Source organism: Eumetopias jubatus, unplaced genomic scaffold (genome assembly GCF_037043125.1).
Source record: "Eumetopias jubatus isolate StellerSeaLion01/CBP00866 unplaced genomic scaffold, mEumJub1_p1.0 scaffold_1, whole genome shotgun sequence".
NCBI classification, from domain to species: domain Eukaryota; kingdom Metazoa; phylum Chordata; class Mammalia; order Carnivora; family Otariidae; genus Eumetopias; species Eumetopias jubatus.
Window position 1 is genome coordinate 203,216,399 of NW_028274807.1, and position 23,796 is coordinate 203,240,194.

Consider the following 23,796-nt stretch of genomic DNA (forward strand, 5'->3'; position numbering starts at 1 on the left):
GGCTTATGGGGAGCCTTCTGGGGCCACCGAGAAGGGCCTTCCCTTCTGTCCCCAGAGTATGAAGGCAGGCCGAGTAATCAAATGACAACATCTCTAAAGCAGCCTTCTTCGTGCTGATAACACAAGGAAATCTTACGAAACACCAGGGAGGGGTTATAAAATCCAGAGCAATTTCAAAACAAGAGTGGTAAGAATGCTTGGCTAAGGACCAAAGTGGCCACTAAGCCCTGGACCCTAGGGAGCTCAGAGTGGATTTCTTGGAGGGCAGGAAGCAAGAACTGGGCCTCCCCCGGGCTCAGGAAGGTTCACCAGCCAGGTGGAAGCCATGGGTGTGTACCTGGGGCATGTGCCTCCTTTCTCCTCCCCTAGAAGCACCAAATCCACAAGGAGAATGAACTCTGTGTATGTGTGTTTCTTACTTTGAAAGCTCTACAGGGGGAAAATTTTTCACAAAATACATACAAGCATTTCCTTTAAACCGTATTTCTGGTAGATCCTTATTCTAGTGTTTTTGTTGTTGTTTTGAACCCCTGCAGCAGGAGATAAACAAGTGCCTCCCTGGAGAGGCACGACCAGAGAATTCTCCCTGGGAGCAGATCTCTGGGTCTGGTTGCCATTCGCTAGACCAGAGCCAGACTTTCTGGCACGGGGGCGGGGGCGGGTCACCAAATGGCATCTTGGATTACTGCTTGAAGAACTCTAACCAGTACCAAACCAGGCTAGAAAATACACTTTAATTTTACATGTACAAATGTTGCCTCCAATTTATAACAGATAAGAAAAATATATACAAACTGCGGCTTAAAAGGAAAAGCAAAAAAGCCAAACACCCCGCAATTGCGTTGATGTGCAAATCATCCCAGGAAGCCAACTTTCTGTCTCTTGGGCCCCAGGCTTTCCTCCTTGTGTAGGACGCTCTGCAGGGAGGCGTGCAGCACCTTGCCCACTCGCTTGCCCGTCTGCAGGACAGAAGAAAGCACACACCCACTTGTGAGGCGCACACACTTGGACCAGGGACGCCTCCCTCCCTGCCTGCTAGCCATTCGGAACTGCACACTTTCCTCTGCCTTACAGGGCTTTTACTTAGTGAAACAAATCAATATGAAAACAAACCCCCAACCACAACAACAGAGCAGTTACACTCTGGAAAAATCTCCATACTAAAAACAAAAACAAAGAACCTCCCACCCGCCAACCCCCCAGCCAACCCCCAGGCAGCCAGCAGGAAGCGGCAAAGGCAACCTCGGCCATTAGCCTGGTGCTTAGCACTCCTGCTGCCATGACAACAAGCAGCAAAACCGTCAACCAAGCCTGCTCCAGGTGACTGCCAAGTCCCACTGTACTGTGGTGAGGAGGCAGAGGGAGGCCACAGGGAATCAAGAGTCTGGCTAATGAAGGAACAGATGGTTCTGGGGACACGTCTGAACAAGCAGTTTCTCTTTCACCTGCCACCAAGTCTCTCCGAAGAGCGGCTCAGAGCTCTCTCCGCAGAGCTGAGCCCTGCACGGGGTCTTGCACGGGGTCTCGGCCGTTGCTGCCATGCAGAGATGCTAAAGGCAGGGAACGTTGGAAGGAGACGCATCAGGAGGTCACACAACCCACCAAGTTCCTAATTAGCCCCTACGCAGAAGCCACACGGGGACCCCTCAGAAAACCACTCATATACAAAAATCTTTATGAAACCGTGACTGTGTCTGAGCTCACGCAGCATTTTAAGACCCTGAGGAACCCACCACCAGTCTCCCCCTCATAGAGTGGGCCATGTTCCCATAGCAGTTTTAATCCCACCATGCCACGGTACCCCTCTCAGCAACGACAGGGAGCCAGACGCCTGGGCCTAGACCCCCGACCCAATCGTCCCAGTTCCGGGGACCTTCTGCCCTGGCCTCTCACTGTAACACAGGATGGGACTCCAAGGATTACTGGAAACTTATACGAAAAGATCTCAGTCTAAAAGTGGGAAGTGATCAACTGTATGAAATGCAAAGTCAGGGTTCAGGTCCAAAGTGACCGTGGAAAGATTTTTACCAAAACATGAGAGAAAGAGAAAATGTCAGTCGATCAGACAGGGGTACTGACTGTCCAGATAAATGAAAGCGGGAGCGACGACAAGTGGGGAGGGGACAGGCAGGGCACTGGGACTTGGGAGGTTGGAATGTGAATGGCAGAGGTTGGGGCGGCGGCCGGCACAGCTACCCCGATGTTTTACATGTCAGGGCAGGCACTTCCGGACGGCTGCATCCCTGGGTGAGACCAGAGCACTGAGATGGGGCCTTGGGCCACGGTCCCGCCCCCCCAAGCAGGGTCTGCAGACCTCATTCACTGCGTCCCAGAGGAGGATGCAGTGTGGCTCACCAGCCGGAGCTCTGGCAGCCACAGCACACCTGTGTATAAGGTGAAAATAGCTCAGTGTGGCTGCAGGGGGCGGCGGGAAGGCTCTGGAAGCACACCGTCTGGGTTTGAATCCTAGCGCCAGCATTTATGAGCTGGGAAGCCCGTAGGCAAGTGACTTTATCTGCTACACGTCTCCATTTCCACGTCTATAAAACGAAGGACAACAACAGTAGCTGCTTCACAGGATGGCTGAGGACTAAAGGACATAATACACTTAAAGCACTAAAAAACAGGGTGCCGGACACACAGTAAGCGCACAATAGATTTTCACTATTACTTATTACTTTTGTTGTTTTACATACTGGAATTCTCATAAAATTCTCCAGGGGGTGGAGAAAGAGTTCCTTCTAAGACAAACCAGTTGTCTAGAGAGGCCTCTGGCAACACTTGTAAAGTATTTTAAGTGTTTTGTTTAAAAAAAAAAAAAAACAAAAACAAAAACTAGAAACTAGCCAATTAACCAACCGGCCATGAAGAATACCTGCTGCCACGCAGGGCTAGACACCTGAGCTCAGGGCGCCAAAGAGAGTGCGTGGAGAAGGGCTGATGTCTACTGAGCACTCGGGGTAGGCCCCCACTGTGCCTCTACCTTTACTCACTCCCTTCAAAGGACAGGAAGCGGTCAGGCAGGGGCCCAGTTCCCTCACCAGATCGCAAAAGCCTGGAGTTACAAGCGACTCCACGTTACTGTCCAACACTTTCATCCGGAGACATGGAAATGGGGGATCAGAGTGGGAGAGGACGAGGAACAGGGACTGACGGGGTCCTCACCTCCCAAGCCAGAGCCCCTGTTGCCTCCACCCTTGGCTAGGTCAGCAGACAACCAGCTCACACTCCGGGGTCAAAGGTGCAAAGGGAGAATTCCCACGGCAGGACCGAGGGGGCAAGAGGCAGCAGACGCTCCCCGTCAGGTGCCTGCACCTGCCTCAGAGCTGGAGCCTCACCTCCATCATCTCGAAGATGCTCTCTGGGTCCAGGCTGCCCTTCCCCACTTTCCTCATGCACGTCACGACTCCCGTGCTGGTCACGGACACCAGCAAGCTGGCCAAGGAGCAGGCCTCCTCCTGAAGAGTAGCATCCACGACATGCCGATAGCCAATCTGCAAAGTCAGGGCAGCAGAGTTCACGTGAGGGGAACACACATCCCAGATCCCGACCCTTGACCGCCTCGTGGAGGAAGTATCTACACCAGCGAAGAACCCACACTCCCCATTTAAGATCTTATTTTAGATTCTGCTTACATGGAAAACACCAGAAGCAGTGTTCAACAATTCTATCACAGGCCACTATGGAAGCAGAATTACAAAAGCATGAGAAGAAATATGGGGGTGGGGCTGGGGTTAGAGCCATAATTCAGAGACCCTCCAAGTCAGAGGCCACCAAGAGTTTCCAACAGAGAGGCGCAGGGAGAAACTGACACGTGAACCTACGTGGATATTTCACTGATGACAAAGATGAATCGAAAGGGTGCAAGAGACACGCTCAAGAATGAGTCAAGTGCAGGTGGCTTTGGTCAGTCCCAATGCTTCACCATACCCCAGGCTCATGAAGTGATTTCAGGGGAATTAAACCTGACCCAGTTGGTCCTATTTCTATATGAATCCTGTGTGGAATCAGGGACAGTGTCGGCCAATCCAGGCCTCGGTGCACAGCCTTGGGCAGTGCCAGGTACATCAGAGCACCGGCCGGAGGTTAGGCTCCACAGGCCTCTGTGCTTGTGTAAAAACCACACTTAACATAATAGGTCCCGGGCGCCTGGGTGGCTCAGTTGGGTTAAGCGACTGCCTTCGGCTCAGGTCATGATCCTGGAGTTCCGGGATTGAGTCCCACATCGGGCTCCCTGCTCGGCGGGGAGTCTGCTTCTCCCTCTGACCCTCTTCCCTCTCGTGCTTTCTATCTCTCATTCTCTCTCTCTCTCAAATAAATAAAATCTTTAAAAAATAAATAAATAAAATAAATAAATAAAAATCTTTAAAAAAAAAAAATAATAGGTCCCCAGATCCTGCTCTAACCCCTCATTTCATAGATGTGCACACAGGGTGTTTGAGTGAAATGCCTGGTATGGAGGAACTTAACAAACTCGAGCTACTATTAGCATGAACCCACGTGTGTATTCCTGGGACTCCATCATATCTTCCAATTAAAAAAAAAAAAAGAGCTGCTCATATACTGGTTTCTAATATAACCAAATTATTGGATTTGGATTAACGCTACCTGTACATGGTTTGTGGTAACTGTAACTTCTCAACCTGTTAAGTAACCTTAATGGATTAGGGTTGAAGGAGACCCACAGCAAATTCAAAAACCACCAGATAAAACCACATACCTTGCACAGGGTGACAATGCAGGGGACATTCTCCACGCTTAGCCGGATGCAGTCATAAGGGTCATCTGAGAGTTCAATGTCCTTGGACCCCTCTTCATCCTCTAGAACACGAACTCTCGGTATCCTAGAAGCAAAAGCACAATTAAAATTCCCACTTACTGTGAGGAAGAAAGAGAAATTTTTTTCCTTGAGACTGAGAATACGAGTCGGAATTCCTGTGTTTCACAAGATAAAGTCACACTCCACCTCTACTTTATCACCCTCATCCCTACCATCTCTGTCAAAACTGCACAGGCAACACTGCAGAGCAGTGAAGAAAGGAGATCTCTTTAAAAAATGATGCCTGGTCAGTCATCAGGCGTCTGCCTTCAGCTTGGATCATAATCCTGGGGTCCTGGGAGCCCCGCATCGGGCTCCCTGCTCCGCGGGCAGCCTGCTTCTGCCTCTCCCGCTCCCCCTGCTTGTGTTCCCTCTCTCGCTGTGTCTCTCTCTGTCAAACAAATAAATAAAATGTTTAAAAAAAATAAAAATAAGAATGATGCTTGGTCAATCAGATATGCACATGCGAAAAAAAAAGAATCTTGATCTCTACCTCAGACCATATACAAAAATCCACACCAAATGGACTACAAAGATAGAGGGGAAAGATAAAACAAAAAAGCTTTTATTTCTTTAATATAAAGATTTTATTTATTTATTTCAGAGAGAGAGAGAGAGAGAGAGCACGAGCAGGGTGAGGGGCAGAGGGAGAAGCAGACTTCCTGCTGAGCAGGGAGCCCGATGTGGGGCTCAGTCCAGGGACTCTGGGATCATGACCTGAGCTGAAGGCAGACGCTTAACCAGCTGAGCCACCCAGGCATCCAATAAAGCTTTCAGAAGAAAAACTAAGGGGCGCCTGGGTGGCTCAGTTGGTTAAGCATCTGCCTTTGGCTCAGGTCAAGATCCCAAGGTCCTGGGACCGAGCCCTGGGTTGGGTTTCCTGCTCAGTGGGGAGTCTGCCTGTCCCTCTCCCACTGCCCCTCCCTGCTTCTTGTATGTGCTCTCTCTCTCTCTCAAACAAATAAAATCTTAAAAAAAAAAAAAAACTAAAAACATTTTCATGACCTTGGAGTAAACAAAGATTTCTTGAACAGACCACAAAAAGGGCTTGCCATAAAGGGAGAAAAAAACAATAGATTCAACTGTGTTGAGGATTATGAAGAATTATAATATCTACTGCACAGATTTTTTATATGGTGCCATTTGTGAACAAAGCAAAGAATCTTAACCTAAAAGTGAATCCCCTCATGCTAAAATTACACAGGGGATGAGGGACTTGTTAGTGAATGCTTATTACACCAGATTCTTTTTGGTCTTTATCTTGTTACTTTCAGGCAGAAATTCATTTGTTAATCAGAAACTTTTCTTTGACATTTGAAGCCTTTTTATCCAAGATATTCTGATTTTGGAAAATTATGTGTGCCTATGGAATACACTATAATAAAATAATACCATATATTTGGATAATTCTCTAAAATTTACTGGGATACTTTCACGTTTATTATTTCATTGAAAAAAAAAAGCAGTGAAATAGAGTTGGACATTTTAATTGCCTGTTACTCAGTATGTTCCCCAAAAGTCAGAAAAAGACAAATAAAACTGTGGTCAATGTTGTACTCATTTCCCCATCCTTCGAGTTTAACGCACTATCTGACACAAGGAGGGACTCATTTATTGAATGAGGTTTAATTACTTGTTCAAGGTCACAGCACTAACGACCGCTGAAGCGAAGACTGGATGCAGGCCTTCCGGCCCCCACAGTCGCGTTGGCTTCGCATCACTGTTAGCGTAACAGCACCTGCCTACACGAGGGCAGAGAAACTAGAAAACCAGACAAGAATGTACGTGTGTTTGTATTTTCTCTGAAACCCACCAACCTTTCCACTTTCGACATGTTGGCAGGTAAACAGATGACGAAGATAAAGCATGGGAAGCCAAAGAAGGCAAGTGCTGAGAAGTCCCTGCCCGTGAATATTGTCAAGGAGTCCATCTGCTCCGTATTCAGATACACATTTGTCGAAATTAACATATTTAGACCCATATTAACTGAAGAACATGATCTGAACGGTATTAGAAAGTGCTGCTGAAGGCTGATGAGGAAGCCTGAGGGCAAAGAGAACATTAAGAGCTAAGGTTTCTTTACTCTGGAAAGAGCTATTTAAGCTAGTAGAGAAGCTCCCAAAGGGGGAAGGTCTTCAGTGTGGTCTAAAGGGATAAACCTGACCTGTGTAATTTCACTGGCCAGGGACTCAGAACACAAGCAGCACTTATTGTTTTTCATCTTGATTAAATGGATATTAGAAATGAAATGACCTTCCCATGTCAGGCTGATTGATGTTCTATACTTTCAGAAGAACATAATCACCACTAGGCAGAATAAAACATTTTCCTCTGTACAATGTTTCAAAAAAAATATTTTTAAAAAAGATTTTATTTATTTGACAGAGAGAGAGAGAGACAGCGAGAGAGGGAACACAAGCAGGGGGAGTGGAGAGGGAGAAGCAGGCTCCCCGCTGAGCAGAGAGCCCAATGCGGGGCTTGATCCCAGGACCCTGGGATCATGACCTGAGCCGAAGGCAGACGCTTAATGACTGAGCCACCCAGGTGCACCGAATGTTTCAAAATTTTAAAATATAAGAACTTCTGTTTGTCAAAAGACATCATTTAGGGGCTCAAGTAGCCAATAAACACATGAAAAGGTATTCAACTTAAATATTCATCAAGGAAATGCAAATTAAAACTACAATATGATACCAAGACACATGCCAGAACGGCAGATAGTAAAAAAAAACGACGACGAACTGGCAAAGGTGTGAAGCAACCCAGAACGCTTTACACCATGCTGGCGGGAGTGCCATCTAGTAAAAGCACTTTAGAAAACTGTTTTGCAGTATCTACTAAAACCAAACAGCCGTGCCTTAGATGATCCAAAATTTTCACCCATACCCAACAGAAGTGGGTAAATATGTGCAAGAAAAAGACAAAAATGTTCATGTTTGGAATAGCCCAAAGCTGGAAATTACCCAGATGCTCATCAACAGCAGAATGGATGAATAAACTGTGACAAGTCACACAAGGGGCCACCATGCAGCATAGAGCAAACAGTGACTACAGGCCACGATACAGACGTCTCGAAACGTAACGCTCAGTGAATGAAGCAGACACAAAAGAGAACACACTGTGTGATTTCACTTCTATCAAGTACAAAACTGGTCTACTGTTGTAGGACAACGGTTATCCTCAGTGGCTGAAGTGATCGCATGGGGTAGAGGGTGAGAGGGCTTCTGGGGACGGCTGGCAACATTCTGTTTCTTGAGCTGGGTGTGGGGAAACACATTTAACCCATAGAGTCCATCCATCCCCATCTGGGGTGGAGGAGCCAGGAAGGAAGAGGTGGTCCATTCAGCTACATAATGGAAACAGCGTTGATGCTTTGCCCTGTTCCTCTAACAAAAGCTCTCTATGATTCCATCCCTGCTGGCTGTCCCTACACAAGGGCCACATCCACAGCAGATGAGCTGCAGCTGGGGAATGTCTGCAGGAACCAAGAGGTCCTGCTCGGGTCTGCCCTGGCTCCAAGTCTCCATGTCAGGGGCATCCAAGGTGTAAGTACTTTTTTTCCCCCCAAGTGTAAGTATTAAGTAACATCCGATTTGAGCCAGTCAGGTAACCAGTTTGAATTTTGATTGGTATGTTAAAAAATAGGCCTGTGCAAACACACACACACACACACACACACACACACACAAACACACACACACCCCTTCCCAAAACTCTGGCCATAATCTGGTTCAGCTGAAGGGCTAGAGAATGGCCTCTTTCCTTCTAGAGGACACAGACTCCACAAAAGGCAGGGCGCCTGGGTGGCTCAGTAGGTTGGGCATCTGCCTTCGGCTCAGGTAATGATCTCAGGGTCCTGGGATCAAGTCCTGCATGGGGCTCCCTACTCAGCCAGGAGCCTGCTTCTCCTTCTGCCTGCCGCTCCCCCTGCCTAGTGCTCTCTCACTCTCTCTAATAAATAGATAAGATCTTAAAAAAAAAAAAAAGAGGTCTTTCCATGTACCAGAGGGACCTGATGCCTCACACAGTCCACATTCCTTGCTACCTGTAGGGCTATTCTTGTTCTAGGGACGAGACTTATGGCTATGCCCACGACAGGTGTCCTCTCCAACCTGAGCAGCTGGGCTTCACCAGGCTGATGTACAGTTTGCCCAACACTTCCCCCATAGCCAAACAGCCTCGTCTGGTTCTACTCTCTCTTTTTGCCCTGGTGCCCATGGAAACCAGCTGGCAGATGGGTAGTTATTTCTGAAGCTCAAGGTACAACAGATGGCGACTTCCCTTCTTCTCCAAGAGAGCCCCAGCACAGGCTGCTACAATGGCATTGGTCCTCGGGCCCCACCGTGGCCACCAGTGCCGGGCCCACCTCTTGACTGATCCCAGCCAGGAGTCTAGTGGCACAGCTCGGGCTGGGGCACTCTACAGCTTTCGTTCTCAGCAAATATTCCAACCTGCAACGTCTGACTGAAATTTATTGAACTTTTTGTTTTCTTCTGAATTACACAGATAGTCTAAATTCACCATAGAAAATCTCTAACATACAAACGTTAAGTCGCCGATAAGAGGAGAACTGGAAAGAATCACAAAGCCCCTTTTGGGATCTATCTATCTATCTACCTTTCTACCTACCTACCTCCAGACGTATTCACAATACAAGAGTTACCAAAAGTAAAATACAACAAAAGAAACGAGATGAGAGGACTGTGTGTAGTGCCTGGTTTTCTGTATTAACAAACCTCTAAAGAGGCTGCTGTGCAGACTGCAAGCCCCTGTGTTGGGACACTCAGGTTGTTCCCAATGTCCCACCATTACAAAGAAGCCGTGACGAACATCCTAGAATAATACCCCTGCTCATTTATCCAATTAATTCCTTAGCCTTTATCCCTATAAGTCTCTAACCCTCATGTTTTATACCCCAGGATCCCCCGTTCCCTTAATGTAAGTTCTTATGGCATGAACATCCCCACCGACATGCTTTTCTTTTCTTTTTTTTTCCCCACATGCTTATGCTTATTTTCAAATGTTGCAAACTTTCCTGCAAGAACCTGGTACGTGGAAGGGGTGGGGGAGGCTGTGTGATCAATCAGAGGGAATGCCAACTCCAAGAGGGCTTGGTGCTGTGGCCCTTGCTACACAGCTGGCTGGGAAGCTGAACCACAGTGGCAGAACCATTTCCTGCCCTTGAACCCAAGAGCAGGCTGCCATCCTGCTTTTAGAACATTCCTGTGTCCAATCAAGGAATATGTGAGCACCTACTATGTGCCAGGCATTGCTCGCAGTGCTGGGGATAGAGCAGAGTACATGACAGGCCAAATCCATGCTCCCGAGCAGCTGTATCCAGTTACAGTATTTGGACAGTTGTCCTGTGGTTGCTTTCCACTCTTTTTGCTCCTCTGTGGTTTTCTGGTATTTTTCTACGTGGGACGTGGTTACTTATGAAAATAACAACATAAAGAACAAATACAGAAATATATGCATATATTGAGTTTTACCTTGTGAAATCTGGAGCTTACCATGAAGAGCCACCGTGTTTAATGCTAAAGCCCCTTGTCACCCTCCCCTGTCAGCTTTGGTAGAAATGTCCCCAGTGTCCCATCACAAGTGTCTGCTCCAGCTCTGCGCAAGCCCCTGGGGCTGTTTCCAGGAAGACTCACCTGGTGTTGAAGAGGGCAGCTTTCACAGCAATGCAGATGGTGTCAAACAAATTCCCACCGCATTCCAGCAGCTAAGGTAGAGGCAGGGAGCGAGACGGGGAGAAAAAGCAACCGTCATTTCTGGCTCCAAGTACTATCCCAGTTAAAGGACACTGGTTCCCATGAAATGCTATTTACAAGATAAAGAGAAGAACGTGTGGATGCTCTCCTGGCTGACACCGGTGCGTTCACCCTCACTGCGAGAGGCACCTTGGAGGCTGTGCTGGCCTGGGCCCTGCAGGTGAGGTCACCCCTGGCCCTGGCTGTGGGGCCACCACTCAGCCTCTGGCTTGTGGTGGGTCTCCTCTACCTGGCCCCCCAGCCAGCTGGGTCTGCACTCGAGGAGGACATGATCACCTTTATTTTGTCCCAGTGGCTCCCGAGCGTGACTCTCCTCTGTGCTGACATAAACCCGGCCTCCAAACAGGTAAATCACGGTGGCCACCGATGCTGCAGCCACCACCAGGTTCAGGGTATTAGCATGGTGACCTCCTGTATGAAATCACCAATGTATAGCTGCTGCTCAGACATGGAACAGAAGCTCCACGCTGCGCATTCAGTGCCATAAGAACGAAGTTCTCGCCCAAGAGCAAAAGCATTGACTTCGCTTATGTGTGCTCATTCAGCCGGGAAGGTCAGAGCACAGGATTAAGTGGATGGCGCCACATCCTTCTGTCCTCATTTCAGTGATGCCCTCCTGGCCTGTGTTACTACCCGGCTTTGTAATTGCAGCTCACTGGCCTAGCAGAGGACTAGCTCTCCTCTGTGTGCTTCAGACCCAGACTGCCGCCCAGCAAAAAGCCCCAGCTGGACTCCTGAGTCAGACCCGTCTGCGAGGACTCCCGTCTTCACCAGTCAGCTGGGGGCTACTTCACTGTCTCACAGAGTTGTGACAGGCTGAATGAGCTCATATTCGTAAAGGCCTTTGCAGTGTGTCCAGCACACAGTAAGCATTAGTTAAGTGCTTTTAGAGAATACTGGTTTGCGCCTTCATTTCCCCACTGCCGTCCTCCCAGACCGAGGGTGAGTGCTGCGCATCCTCCACGTGCATCACTGACAGCTGCGGTCTCTAACCCTGGCTGTGCATCACAACCACCTGGGGAGCTTATGCAACGTGCAGGGTGACATCATGGCGTGTGCGTTTTACTCCAGGCTTGAGGCGGTCCTGATGATTAGCCAGGGCTGAAGACCACTGTCTCCCACTCCGATATCCCACAGTGTCTGCCTCATGCAAAGAAGGTGCTAGTGAAATGCTGACATCTACTATAGCGGCTGTGGGGTCTCCCCACTGGAAGGGACCCTGGAGAGCACGTCACCCACCCTTCCTTGGCAGCTGGGGTCACAGAAGCCCTCCTGCTCGTGACACGGTGGCCTACCACAAACTCTGATTTTCAACATTCTGGCTTATCAGCAAGAGAGGAAATCAAGAAGGCAGAATGCTAAACCCGATCTGCTCAGGGGCCCCCCCAAAGGGCAGGTACCAGCCTGCCTGCCTTCCTCCCTGGGGTTCAAAGGATGAGCCCACTCCAGGCCTCAGGTCTGCTTGCTCGGGCTCCTCACAGTGCACCCCACAATGGGATAACCCAGGTCGGGCAGTGTGGGTCTGGATACTCTCCTCTGCCACTTGCTGGCCATGTGTCCTCTGAGTGTCAGGTTCCCCCTCAGTAAAGCAAAGCCCTGCTTCTCTATAGGATGACTGCAAGGATTAAATGAGATCACATCCTTACCATTCCTGGCACGTAACAGGGGCTCGAAGACCCTAGCTTCCTCTCCTGCTGCCAAGCAGGCACAGCCTAGTAAGAATCTTTCTGCTAAACACAGTGGTACGGCCAGGAGGCAGGGGACAGTAGGTGCGATATAGACACCCAAAGCTGCCCGAGCGGGTGTGTGAAAAGGTCCAGACAAGCTGGGAGAGAACAGGTGTGGGACGTCTAGCATTACAGAGAGTCTGGGCTGTGGTCCTGGAGCAGGACACGGGTGTCCGCCCTCTCCAGGGGGAATATCCCTCCTATAACAGAGGGGCGGAAGGAGCAGAACTGGAGAAAAGGAGGATACACACGGTCATAAACACACCTTTTCCTGTCAGGTGCACAGATTCTAGAATGTTCTTTTAGGGGAGCAGCACAACTTACTCTGTTGGCTTTCTTTTCATAAGGCAAACCTCCAAAACATACTGCTAGGAAGCACAAGGAGAACACGTCTCCCCCACAAAACACCTGCTCCCCCTGGACTTCCCCTCACCAACCTCTCAGACCCCTGCGCTCCGTGCCTCCTGGAGCCACACACACAACCAGCTGCCAGGTGCTGTGGTCACTCCCCCACTCTCTGTCCTCCCCACGCCCAGTGCCATGGACCATGGGCCAGTCCCTCATCACGACTCCCGGGGTTACCACAAGACAGCTTTGTGACCCATCTGTCCACCAAATGTTGCCTGCACGCTGTCATACCTAACAGGTATCCCACTTGGGAGTAAAAACCATGCCATTAAAGAAGCAAGAAGAGCAAAGAAGGGTGACATTTCCAGGAAGTTACATTTCTACTCTCGTAAGATAACCCAACTGAGGTAAAAAATAACACTGGAAATAGGAGGGTCATCTGACTGGAATAGTAAATGCACCTACAGTAAAAGCATGAAAACAGGGAAAGTTGCCCAGTGACTATCTGTTTGAAAGATAGGCTCTGCTTAAGGACTATCCAGACCAGTTGGTAAAAATAAACTGAGATTCACCCATCTTTTTAATTCCAGTGACAAGACTGGATTTCCACCATCTTGCTTCAAACATGGATTCAATGTATTCAGTATATTTTTAGATGTAAGATAAAAACTTACTCGCCAAACGAAAGCCGACCCCCTACCTTGCATGCACCAAGCACGTGCCCATCAAGGCTGAAAGCAAACACTGGCTTTCACAGAACTGGAACCCCTCCACAGACGTGAATTATGTGAATGACAAAAATGGATCTACTTCATTAATAATATAGTTTCAGAAACTGCTTTTCTAATTCATTAAAAACTTTTTTTAAAAAAAGATTTTATTTATTCATCTGAGAGAGACAGAGAGAGCACAAGCAGGGGGAGAAGCAGAGGGAGAGGGAGAAGCAAGCTCCCCGCTGAGCAGGGGGGCCTGACGCAGGACTTGATCCCAGGACCCTGGGATCATGACCTGAGCCGAAGGCAGATGCTTAACAGACGAGCCACCCAGGTGCCCCTCATTAAAAACTTTTCTGAGGGGGCACCTGGGTGGCTCAGTTGGTTAAACGTCTGCCTTCGGCTCAGGTCATGATCTCAGGGTCCTGGGATCGAGCCCCACATCAGGCTTCCTATTCAGGGGGGAGTCTGCTTCTCCCTCTCCCTCTCCCCCCTGCTCCTGCTCTCACTCACGTTCTCTCTCTCAAAAAACATAACCAAACAAAAAAAAAACTTTTCTGAGGATGACATTTCAAAAGCTCATGTCTTATTTCCAAAACAAATACAGCCTTGAGAAAAAATATTAGAGAAGAAATCCAAATGCAAAGAGTCTTAAAAGGGAAGGTCTGCAGATGACAGGGACGCAGTGCACCACTGAGACACCTGCTTACCACACATCCTCTGCCCATGGAGGGAGGGCGCTGGTTCTCAGTTGAGACAATCTCCCAGTAGTCTTCCGTTTTGCAAAAGCCTTTGCTGAGAGAACAGGCCTCTTGACTAATCCAAAAGTGCATCAGGACCCCTCCCTGGGACAGCCCCCTACAAAACCACAAGTGTGCACAAATATGGACAAGGAACAAAGCAGGATCACCCAAAGGACAAGTGCAATGCACCACAACACTCGTGTCTTCAGCTTTTTTGGGGGGAAGGAAAAGACAGAATGTTCTTCAGATACAGGGTGGAACCTTATAGTTCGCACCATGGGGCTGCAACTCCTCTTTCATAAGGTGGAAGCCTGCCTCTTATTCAGCAAGGACTGGAGTCTGCCCTTCCTTCCTCCTCAAAACCAGGAAAATTACCTGCTTGGTCGGAATTGCACTAAAAGGTACATCCCACTTACCGGAGATGAGGAAAGGCAAATGGACTTTGTAATTTCATTATTTCTACCCATTAGCATCAGCGTCCAGAACAACCCGAACCTGCCAGACAATGATCACCGCTGCTATCTTCTGGCTAGTTGTGCTCCATCCATTACCAAATTAATTTACAAGTACCCAGAAAGTCCTACTCTGTTTCATGCAGGACCAACACCTACAGACAGCCAGGCTGTTCCTCGTCAGGAGGTTCACTCTCAGGCCACAAAATCTGCTCTATCTTTAGATTCATGAACGAATTTGTTTGATCAACAGCTTAGCCTTGTGGCCTCAATCTGAAGTGGAAGATGTAGTCACTCATCTCAAGGTTCCAAAAACTTAACTAACAACAATAAAATAGACCCAACAAGAACCTCTCCCTACATGAACAAGCAAGTGGCAAAATGAGTGATGCCTGTATGAGCAGTTACTGTCCAGCACCCAGAGGCAGGCCGTGGAGCCTCGGGAAGACACCAGGCAGGATATGGGAGACTGGATGAGAGAGGCTCCCGGAGGAGCAGAATCAGAGGCAGGGCCTCAGGGTCCTCCTCTGGGAAGCGAGGGACACAAAGCAGGTGGGCTACAGGGTGCTTTCAAGGGAGGATGGCTTAGTGCGATCAAGAGCAAGCACTGGCCTTAAAGAGATGCGGCTTTGAGGCCCAACCCCACTCCTCACAAGCTGAGACCTCTTGGGCTGATTGCTGTACCTCTCCAAGCCTTAGTTCCCTCACCTGTAAATGGGGAAGACAGCAGTGTCTGCTTGCAAGAGCCCTAGGGCCTACATGAAAAGGTATATAAAAAGCTCACTCCCGGGGCACCTGGGTGGCACCCTACTCTTGGTTTTGGCTCAGGTTATGACCTCAGGGTCGTGAGATCAGGCCCCGCACTGGGCTCCATGCTAAGCACGGAGTGTGCCTCAGTTTCTCTCTCCTTCTCCCTCTGCCCCTCCATCCCCATGTGCTCACTCTCTCTAATAAATAAATACATAAATCTTAAAAAAAAAAAAAGCTCATCCTCATTCCACTTAGAACACGCCAACTTTTCTAACTTCTGCCCATCACCTCCGTCTGATACCATCTAGAGAGCATCTCTTGTTTTTTTTTCTCCTTCCCCGACAAGCCCAGTGGATAAGCTTAGGTGCTACCATGATAGGACTATGCTGTGATTTTTACTGTAGGATGGTATTCTCTGTGTGCTATGACACATGTGTTGTATTTAATTTCAAAAACTTATTACAGGACATCATGCTTTTTCCATCTAATCTCACCCTGGAAGTTGAAAGCATCCACTTGAAGAGGGAAAAAGCGCCGGCAGGAAAGTAGGCCAACTGGTCTCCAGCAGAGGCAGACGGTGGCCAGTACAGCAACGTGATACGTACCAGCACGTCCACATAGAGGATCCAACAATGCTCCCGGGGACTAATGCAGAGGGACTGGAGGTCGACGCTGCTCTTGTTGTTAAATATCCGGTAGAGGGTATTAGCAATCTCCGTGCCAAGGTCATCACCTCCTCGACCTTCAAATTCAGGGGTAGCATTGGCTGAACTACATGGAGAGGCAACAGAAAAGCTGAGTGAGTCTTTTCAAAAACAAAGAGCAAAGGCACAGGGCTTTGTTCCAGTTGCCCTGTGGAATGCTGGAAGGACCAGCTCTATAAGGAAAGTTGCTGCAGTGGGAAAGATGGCACCCGCCATGTTTCCAGCCTCCAGACATGGGTGCAGGGAGCCAGACTGGCACTGCGCCGTTTGTCAGTGCGCATCATGGGCGCCCCCCCACCCCCCACTTCTAACAGAAGCCATCTTTATCCAAAGAGAAACAAGAGAACAGTAGTAAAATGAACCTCGGCCAGTAATACTTAACTCTCTGGAGAGTGGAAAACGCCCCTCGAACAGGCCCAGGAAGCCAGGAGGCCTGGGGAGTCAAGCAGTCTGGTCACAGAGGGGTCACATTACGGACACCATCCTGGGTTTCTATGGCCTTAGAACACACCATGAAACTCTCAAAGCAGAAACCACAATGTAAGCACAGTGAGTGACCTTCCTGGAATGATTCAGAAGATCTGTATGACAGTATGCCAGTTATGTCACAAAATTTAGCTTATCACTGTACTGAACAGCAGGAAAGGGAAAGGAGAAAGACTGGTGGCTGATTAAACATTAGATTATCCCTTTTACTTTATTTGCTATTTTTTCAAGAGAAAAACTTTTCCACTTTGGCCTCTTGAATCCTATGCCCAATTACCTCAATAAAGAAGGAACGGGCATCAACACTTGCTGCCCTAAGCATTACTCAAAAATATTTAATGGGAAATTTCTGAGGGTTTTGGCTTAATAAAAACAAACCCTCAAAACATCTGTGAGATAAGTAAACATTCCAGTAATCATTTTACTGGAATGAACAGAGTCCAGAAAGGTAAGACACCAGCTGTTTCATAATGCTCTCTACAAAATCACATCCTGAAGCTTTCTGGTCCACGCTCTCATCCATCTAGAAGATACCAGCTCCACGCTAGGCACTGGAGGGACAGCCTGAGCAAGGTGGATGAAGGCCCCAAGTCGGCAATTTCACAAAGTCAGGGGGAACTGCATGATAGGGAGCAAAGAGCAGGAGTGGGGCCAAGGAGGATGTCGACCAGTGCTGGGGGTCACAGGCGACCTCACACTGGAATGTGGGCAGAGGTCGGTCAGGCTGCAGACAGTCATGGGGATTCCAGGCAAAGCAAAACCCGTGTGAAGGCTCAAGGCTGTGCCCACCCCATCTGTGTAATGCTAAAAGAAATCTCAACTGATACATTTAAATATCCCTTTTGTCTAGTCCATTCTAATATAGGCGTAAGAATGACCCCTAAAATAATGAGAGTGCATCACTATTACAGTAACTTTGCTTCTCTAATTATACAGCCTTCCCTTACGGCTATGAGCCAGCAGAGCCCCAATTTAAAATCCCCAAGAGAAACTTCATCACTGCCATGGCAGCCTCGCTGTTCCCTCACTGCTTCGGCTGGACTCAGGCACTGAGCCATGAAAAGCAGCTCATTTACGGTGAAATAATCAAGTTCCCAAGGACCAACTTAATAACTTTGCACAGCCAGCAAAACAAAAACTGTTTCTAATTTACACACTAAGCAATCAATATTAAGATCCATCTTTTAAGTGTTTAAAAACACATCTATATAGATCTCAGTGGACAAATCCAGCCAGAGATGCTTACGCTTAAAATGTGTACTTTTTCCTGACTACAGTGGGCCACACCCTCCTGGGGGGTATTAACTGATTACTCAGGGACTGATGCATGTACTCTTTTACAGCCCTAAGGGATGGCTTACAGACCTTCCCAGGTCTAACTGGCTAAATTAATCTACCCACAAAACCACACCCCGCTGGGATTTTTTTGGACACTGAACTAATTTAAAGTGGGAATTTTTTCTATTCTGAAAGCTTTTTTTTCTTTTTCCTTTTTTTTTTTTGATGGCATCGCTTTTTAATTGAAGGACAAAAGTTGGTCACATTCAGAGATAAGCGGGCCTCATGCAGATAGTTAAAACCATCCTTCTCTTTCTTGGTTAACCATCTCCTAATTTCAAGTAACATCCACGAGTTCTTTAGGACCATCTGAAATTGTCCTCTGAGGAACTCCGCCACACCACCTCATAACACACATGACCACACACACCGCTGGACGGCATCTCAATGGATATCATCATCAAACAGATCTTCAAAATCATTAAAAAAGTCTGCATGAACTGCCTTCTCATTGGCTGCCAAGTCCATCAGGAGCCCCGTGCTGCCTCCTGCCTCGTCCAGGTCCACGTAGGGCCCGGCACCCTCAGGGAACATCTCGTCCACTGCCGGCTTCATCGCTTATTTTTCTTTAAACACATTATTCTTTATAGCTGGTAGCCAGGCAGAGAGGAAGGTTTAGAGGCTCATGAGACCATGGAAAACTCCTGCGTCTGGATGGTGCCCGGGGCCTGGAGCGACTCCGGGGAGGAGGCTGGAAAAATGTAAGGAAATTGTTGGGGCGGGGTTTGGGGGTGGGGGCATAATACTTCTGGTAATGTGAGAAAAGCCAGAGACCCTCTATTCTTTTTTTTTTTTTAAGATTTTATTTATTTATTTGAGAGAGAGAGAAACAGCAAGAGAGGGAACACAAGCAGAGGGAGTGGGAGAGGGAGAAGCAGATTTCTGGCAGAGCAGGGAGCCCGATGCGGGGCTCGATCCCAGGTCCCTGGGATCATGACCTGAGCTGAAGGCAGACGCCCAACGACTGAGCCACCCAGGCGCCCCGAGAGACCCCCTATTCTAACAAAGGATGAAGAGTAGGGTTGGGGTAGAGAACGGGGGTTCCCTTATCACTAGGGGTGCTCCTAGCACAAGGACTCTTCTTGGTAGAGGTGGGACAGAGATGCAGACCCAGAAAAGGACCTCAGAGACCATGTCAGAGGACAAGGATGCCCACAGGGGTTGGCCAGGTAACTCCGTGCTCTGAACAAAGAGCTACCAGTGATCCGCAGGCAGTGATGGAGACTCTGACAGACTCCCTAGCCTGTCTAAAGGCATTTAACTCACCTTTGAAAACAAACTGTTAGTGAAACAAAAATCTCACAGGTGAGCTCTGACCTAAGGGAGAACCCGGAGAGACTTCAGATGGTCTGACCCTCTCATTTTACAAGGAGGAAAACTTGAATTTCTTTTGGAACCACTGGAAACCACTCTTAGCACTTCAGATGTACCAGCTCACTCGATTCTCACAACAACTCTATGAGCTAGGCACTATTTCCGACCCCATTTTAGAGAATACGGAGCTGAGTCCCAGAAAGGTTATAGAATTTGTCCAAGCTCACACAACTAGTGACTGGGGAGCTAGATTCCAACCCAGGCAGCCTGGCCCTTACCTGCTAGGCGGCACTGGATTCCTGCTCAATGTGTAGTTTGCCATGCCTGGCTTGTAGCCTAATGTGAGTCAAAGTAATGAATGGATGTTCTGGTCTTGGAACTTATTACTAGACCACAAATACTGGAGTCAAGGAATGCAGACCAAAGGAGTCCTAAATAAAAAGTTTCTCTATTAAGTGCAAAGTTTAAAAGAGAGAGAGCGCGCATAGGCTGTTAATCCTGGCCCCCTGCTCAGAGGTATCACAACACATTCTTTCAGTAGCAGAGTACACACTTGGGGCTTGGGGCATAAAACCAAGTGCTTTCTGTGTCTATAATTGCCAAAACCAATTCAGATCCTTCATAAAGTATGACCCAGCCCCTCTTCCCCGGCTGCGGGGAAACTGCTTACTAAGCCAATAAACTAATAGAAACCCTGGGAATGCTGCCCCTCCCAGTTCTCCACCCCTCCTGACTCATCACCTCTACTCTGCTCCTCCTGCTTGGGCCATCTCTGGTTTAACTGGGGCAGGGTGAGATCAAGGCCATGTCTACCTGGGACAGGACTTCAGACACTAGGCCCATTGTTTCCCCTGGGATCAATCTAGCCTGCAAATCTATGGAGTCTTACAGCCAGGTCAGGCCAGGACCATGGCAGACAAAAGTGATTTAGAGGGTCTGTGGGGCAGGGCTAACTCTGGGCCTTACCTGTCTAGTGGTCAGTTGTCCAGCCCTGCAGCAGGCCCCAATTCCTCCCATTCCCCTGTGTGTACAGGTGCTCATTCCTGAACCTGCAGAAGCTTCCCCATGAGTGGGAAAGGGGAGGACAGGAGCACATTTTGAGCTTTTCATTGTATGTCCTTGACTGAAGTTTCTGGGAGAGTTACCAGCTCTGGAGACTTCCAACTATAGCTTCAACTGACTTCTGCAGGCTGCCTTTCCACTCTGTCCCCCGCCACCCCAGCCCATCAGGCACTCACAGTGACCCCCTTCAAGCAGCACTGAGCAGCGAGAAACAGAGATCAAGTGGCTCCATCCACCAATTCAGGGCTTAAAGCTTCTGGTTCAACATTAGCGATAAACATAAGTGATCACAACGAAAAGTAGTTAGGATCCCACAGGGAAGTGGCAAGTGTTGGGCACACTGAAATGGCTATAAATGAAAAATGTTCTCCTCAACTTCCCCCAGTGAAGAACCGAAGCCTCTCAGAGAGGCTAAGCCAAGCTTCTGATACCCCCATCAACATGGTGTCAGAGCTACGAAGAGACTAGATGGACCGCCACCTAGTGGTAGCCCAGGGTCACATACCAGCTCCCTAAATTCTTACCCTCCTCCGGGTTCAGATGGAAATCATCTTTTTCCAAAGTTTCAAAGTTCTGATTTAAAACAGCCTGTTCTCAAGTTACAACTAACACACCAAAGACATGAGACAGGAGTCAAGAGGTCCGAGTCTGCTCCCAGTTTTAGTGAGTGTGCTGCCAGGCATCTCCGGGGCAGTGCTCAGGAATCCCAAGTCTTTACTACTCCACGGAGATGGGGTCGGGGTCAGGGTCAGTGCAGTTGGGTACCCGCCCCAAAGGGCAGCATTCCCAAGACACAGAGGAAATTATGGGGGTGGGAGGCAATGTCTACCTCAGGTGCCACTATCATTCCAAAGAGACAAAACAAGTAGAATGAGGTAGCAGAAAAGCAGTTTTCTGAGACCTCTCCAATCACTGGAAATTTACATAATTAAACCCTGCAAATTGCTGGTAAGTAAAGCTGGGCTCAGACTGACAGCCCCGCCCCACCCCAAGCTGGAGAACACCTCTCCTTCAGCCTGTGGATGGATGAGGGTCTCATGCTCTCCAGCAGAGGGGTCGGTGGGGAGCACCCTTTGTGCTGGGCACAGCCACAGATGTCCAGAAGCCGTTCCTATTTGCTGGATGGGAACGATGGGAACAAGGGGTTTGTTTATGTGATTACGAGCTGCTCTCTGAAGACCCAGATGAGGGTCTGATAAAGGTGGCAGTTGCAGGTGCCTGGTAAATCAACATCTCCCTTGTTTGCAGGAACACAAGGTTTTGTGACTGACTCTCTCATGGTGATTCTACCTGCTAGACTGATCACATTAACTGAGCCACGTGAAGACACTAAAGTGTGCCACCCTGCGATTATCCATCTTGAAAGAGAATCAGAACTCCCTGGGAACTGGAGCTACTGGGCCTGTTGAGGGTCTCCTGAGACTTCCAAAGGGAGAAAGGAGAGGAGCAGGCAGCCCTGCATGGTCGGGGGGAGAGGCTACTCCTAGAAGCCGGACCTTGGGAAGAGGAAGGTCCGAGCGTCCTCCCACCCTGGTGCCACCCTCCCTTTACAGCTGGGACAAGAAAGGGACAAGAGCAGCAGGCTAACCTGGAGTCACGTTCAGACACGGAGCCACAATGAAGGGTGTCCCCTATGCCAAGCATCTGAGGGCAACACCTTCCCTTTGGTGTGGATGGGTTGACTGCGGTCTGCCGCAGATGAAGGAGGTAGAAGATGACAGAGAGGTGAAAAAGAAAAGCAAATTACAGTGCTTCACACATGGTGCCTGTTTATTGCATTGAATTAGGCAGATCAAGGCCGGGAGAGGTATTTTTCTTCCACCAAGAGCAAAGGGATAAGCTGGAGGCTTGAACAAGGTCACCGAGCCTTAAAGGATGGGCCAGTCCCACTGGATAACTCAGGCTGGTGAGAGCAGCCAGGTCCAACCAGGAGAGGAGACTGCCTGGGGGTAGGGGGGGGTCTCACAGGGCAGGGTGCAAGAATGGGCTGGAAGGAAAACTGGCCAGAAAGCTGAAGGCAGACACGTTCTCAGAACTCTGAGCACAATATCCCTGGAAAGCTGGCTTCTGCGGGCTGCATGGAGTAGAACAAGCAAAGACCCAGACCAGGGGAAGTCTGAGCTGACACGACTTCTGCAGAATTCACTTACCCTCTCTCAACACTGGTCATCTCTCTCATAGCAATGTTGTGAGGACCAGCTTCTTTTTATTTTATTTTATTTATTTATTTGTGGGGGGAGAGGTAGAGAGAATCTTAAGCTGGCTCCACGCCCACTGTGGAGCCCAACACGTCACTCAATCCCACGACCCTGAGATCATGACTTGAGCTGAAATCAAGCGTAGACGCTCAACCAACTGAGCCACCCAGGCGCCCCAAGAACCAAGCTTTGAGTCTGAAAGAAGACCAGAAGACTCTAACTCACCATATAAACTGTGGGTTAGCATCTATGCCGAAAAGGTGCACATAGCAGGCCCAAGGCTGCTATCTTTGGAAGGGACTGCTTGCAAGGTGGGCCCTCATTTGCCATCTGGGAACGTGACAATAAGAGCGTTCCCAGTCAACAGTGAACTATGGTCCACTGTGCCTGGACTATTTGTGCAAATAATATGGTAAGGTGACTATATGCTTTCCTTCTTGGAGTCCGGAATTTTGGTACGTGTTAAGCAGAGGGTGCCCATGGGACCAGCCCCGATAAAAATCTTGGGTGCCAAGTCTTTAATGAGCTTTCTTGGGCAGAATCATCACACACATGTTGCTGCATTTCCATTGCTATAACAAATCTCAGCCAAGAGTACAACTATATGAGTCCTGTGGGTCCTTCCAGAAAATCTCCAAATATGGGGGTGGTCTTGGGGACTCTAATACAGAATCGGTATTATATACCTGCACCTAGCATGAGCTAATAGAGATCCTTACCACCTCAAGAAAGCCTGCTGTCACCACCTAATTAGAAGTGAAGTTATAGACAGAAGATGGGACTGGGCGAGCAACAGAGTAAAGAGCCCAGAGCCCAAGGAAGGGGAGGCAGTGGGGGGGGGCACTTCCTGAAAGCCTGCTGGGAGCCAATCACTGTGCTGGTGCTCACTCTGTCGTCCTCATTTCCTTCCTTCATTATCGCAACAGTATCATTATCGCTATTTTTTAGATAGAGAAATTCAGGCACAGAGAGACTGAGTAACCAGCCTGAGGTCACAGAGCTGGCCAGAGAAGGCTAGCTGGCTGCAGAAAGTGCCGAGTCCCGGCTCTTCCCAGCACCCATGATGCCTGCCTTGCTGCCACTCCCTCCATCAGGCTGTTTGGCTGGCCCTTGTCCTTTCTCTGCCAAGCAAGTCATGAGAAGTTTTCTGCAAAACTAGAGCAGGAAAGGGGCGCCTGGGTGGCTCAGTCGTTAAGCGTCTTTGGCTCAGGTCGTGATCCCGGGGTCCTGGGATCGAGCCCCGTATCAGGCTCCCTGCTCCGCGAGAAGCCTGCTTCTCCCTCTCCCACTCCCCCTGCTTGTGTTCCCTCTCTCGCTGTGTCTCTCTCTGTCAAATAAATAAATAAAATCTTTAAAAAAAAAAAAAAA

The 23,796-nt window shown here is 48.8% G+C and overlaps 1 protein-coding gene and 1 pseudogene across 4 annotated transcripts in view; both read right to left on the reverse strand.

Moving 5' to 3' along the window:
* Positions 1 to 715: 715 nt before the first annotated feature.
* EXOSC7 (exosome component 7) overlaps positions 716 to 23,796 on the reverse strand; it is a 35,257-nt gene continuing 12,176 nt past the window's right edge. For 2 of the 4 annotated variants that reach the window (XM_088028783.1, XM_028126867.2), the window contains 6 exons: positions 15,932 to 16,097; positions 10,474 to 10,544; positions 4,721 to 4,844; positions 3,339 to 3,494; positions 1,446 to 1,550; positions 716 to 959 (listed from right to left, as the gene is read on the reverse strand). In XM_088028783.1, the coding sequence (XP_087884909.1) occupies positions 855 to 959; positions 1,446 to 1,550; positions 3,339 to 3,494; positions 4,721 to 4,844; positions 10,474 to 10,544; positions 15,932 to 16,097 (727 nt within the window). In that variant the 3' untranslated portion in view covers positions 716 to 854. The remainder of the gene's footprint in view (positions 960 to 1,445; positions 1,551 to 3,338; positions 3,495 to 4,720; positions 4,845 to 10,473; positions 10,545 to 15,931; positions 16,098 to 23,796) is intronic. The other 2 variants (XM_088028784.1, XM_088028781.1) reach the window with 1 other exon arrangement.
* Positions 18,015 to 18,474, reverse strand: LOC114226665 (COP9 signalosome complex subunit 9 pseudogene; annotated as a pseudogene).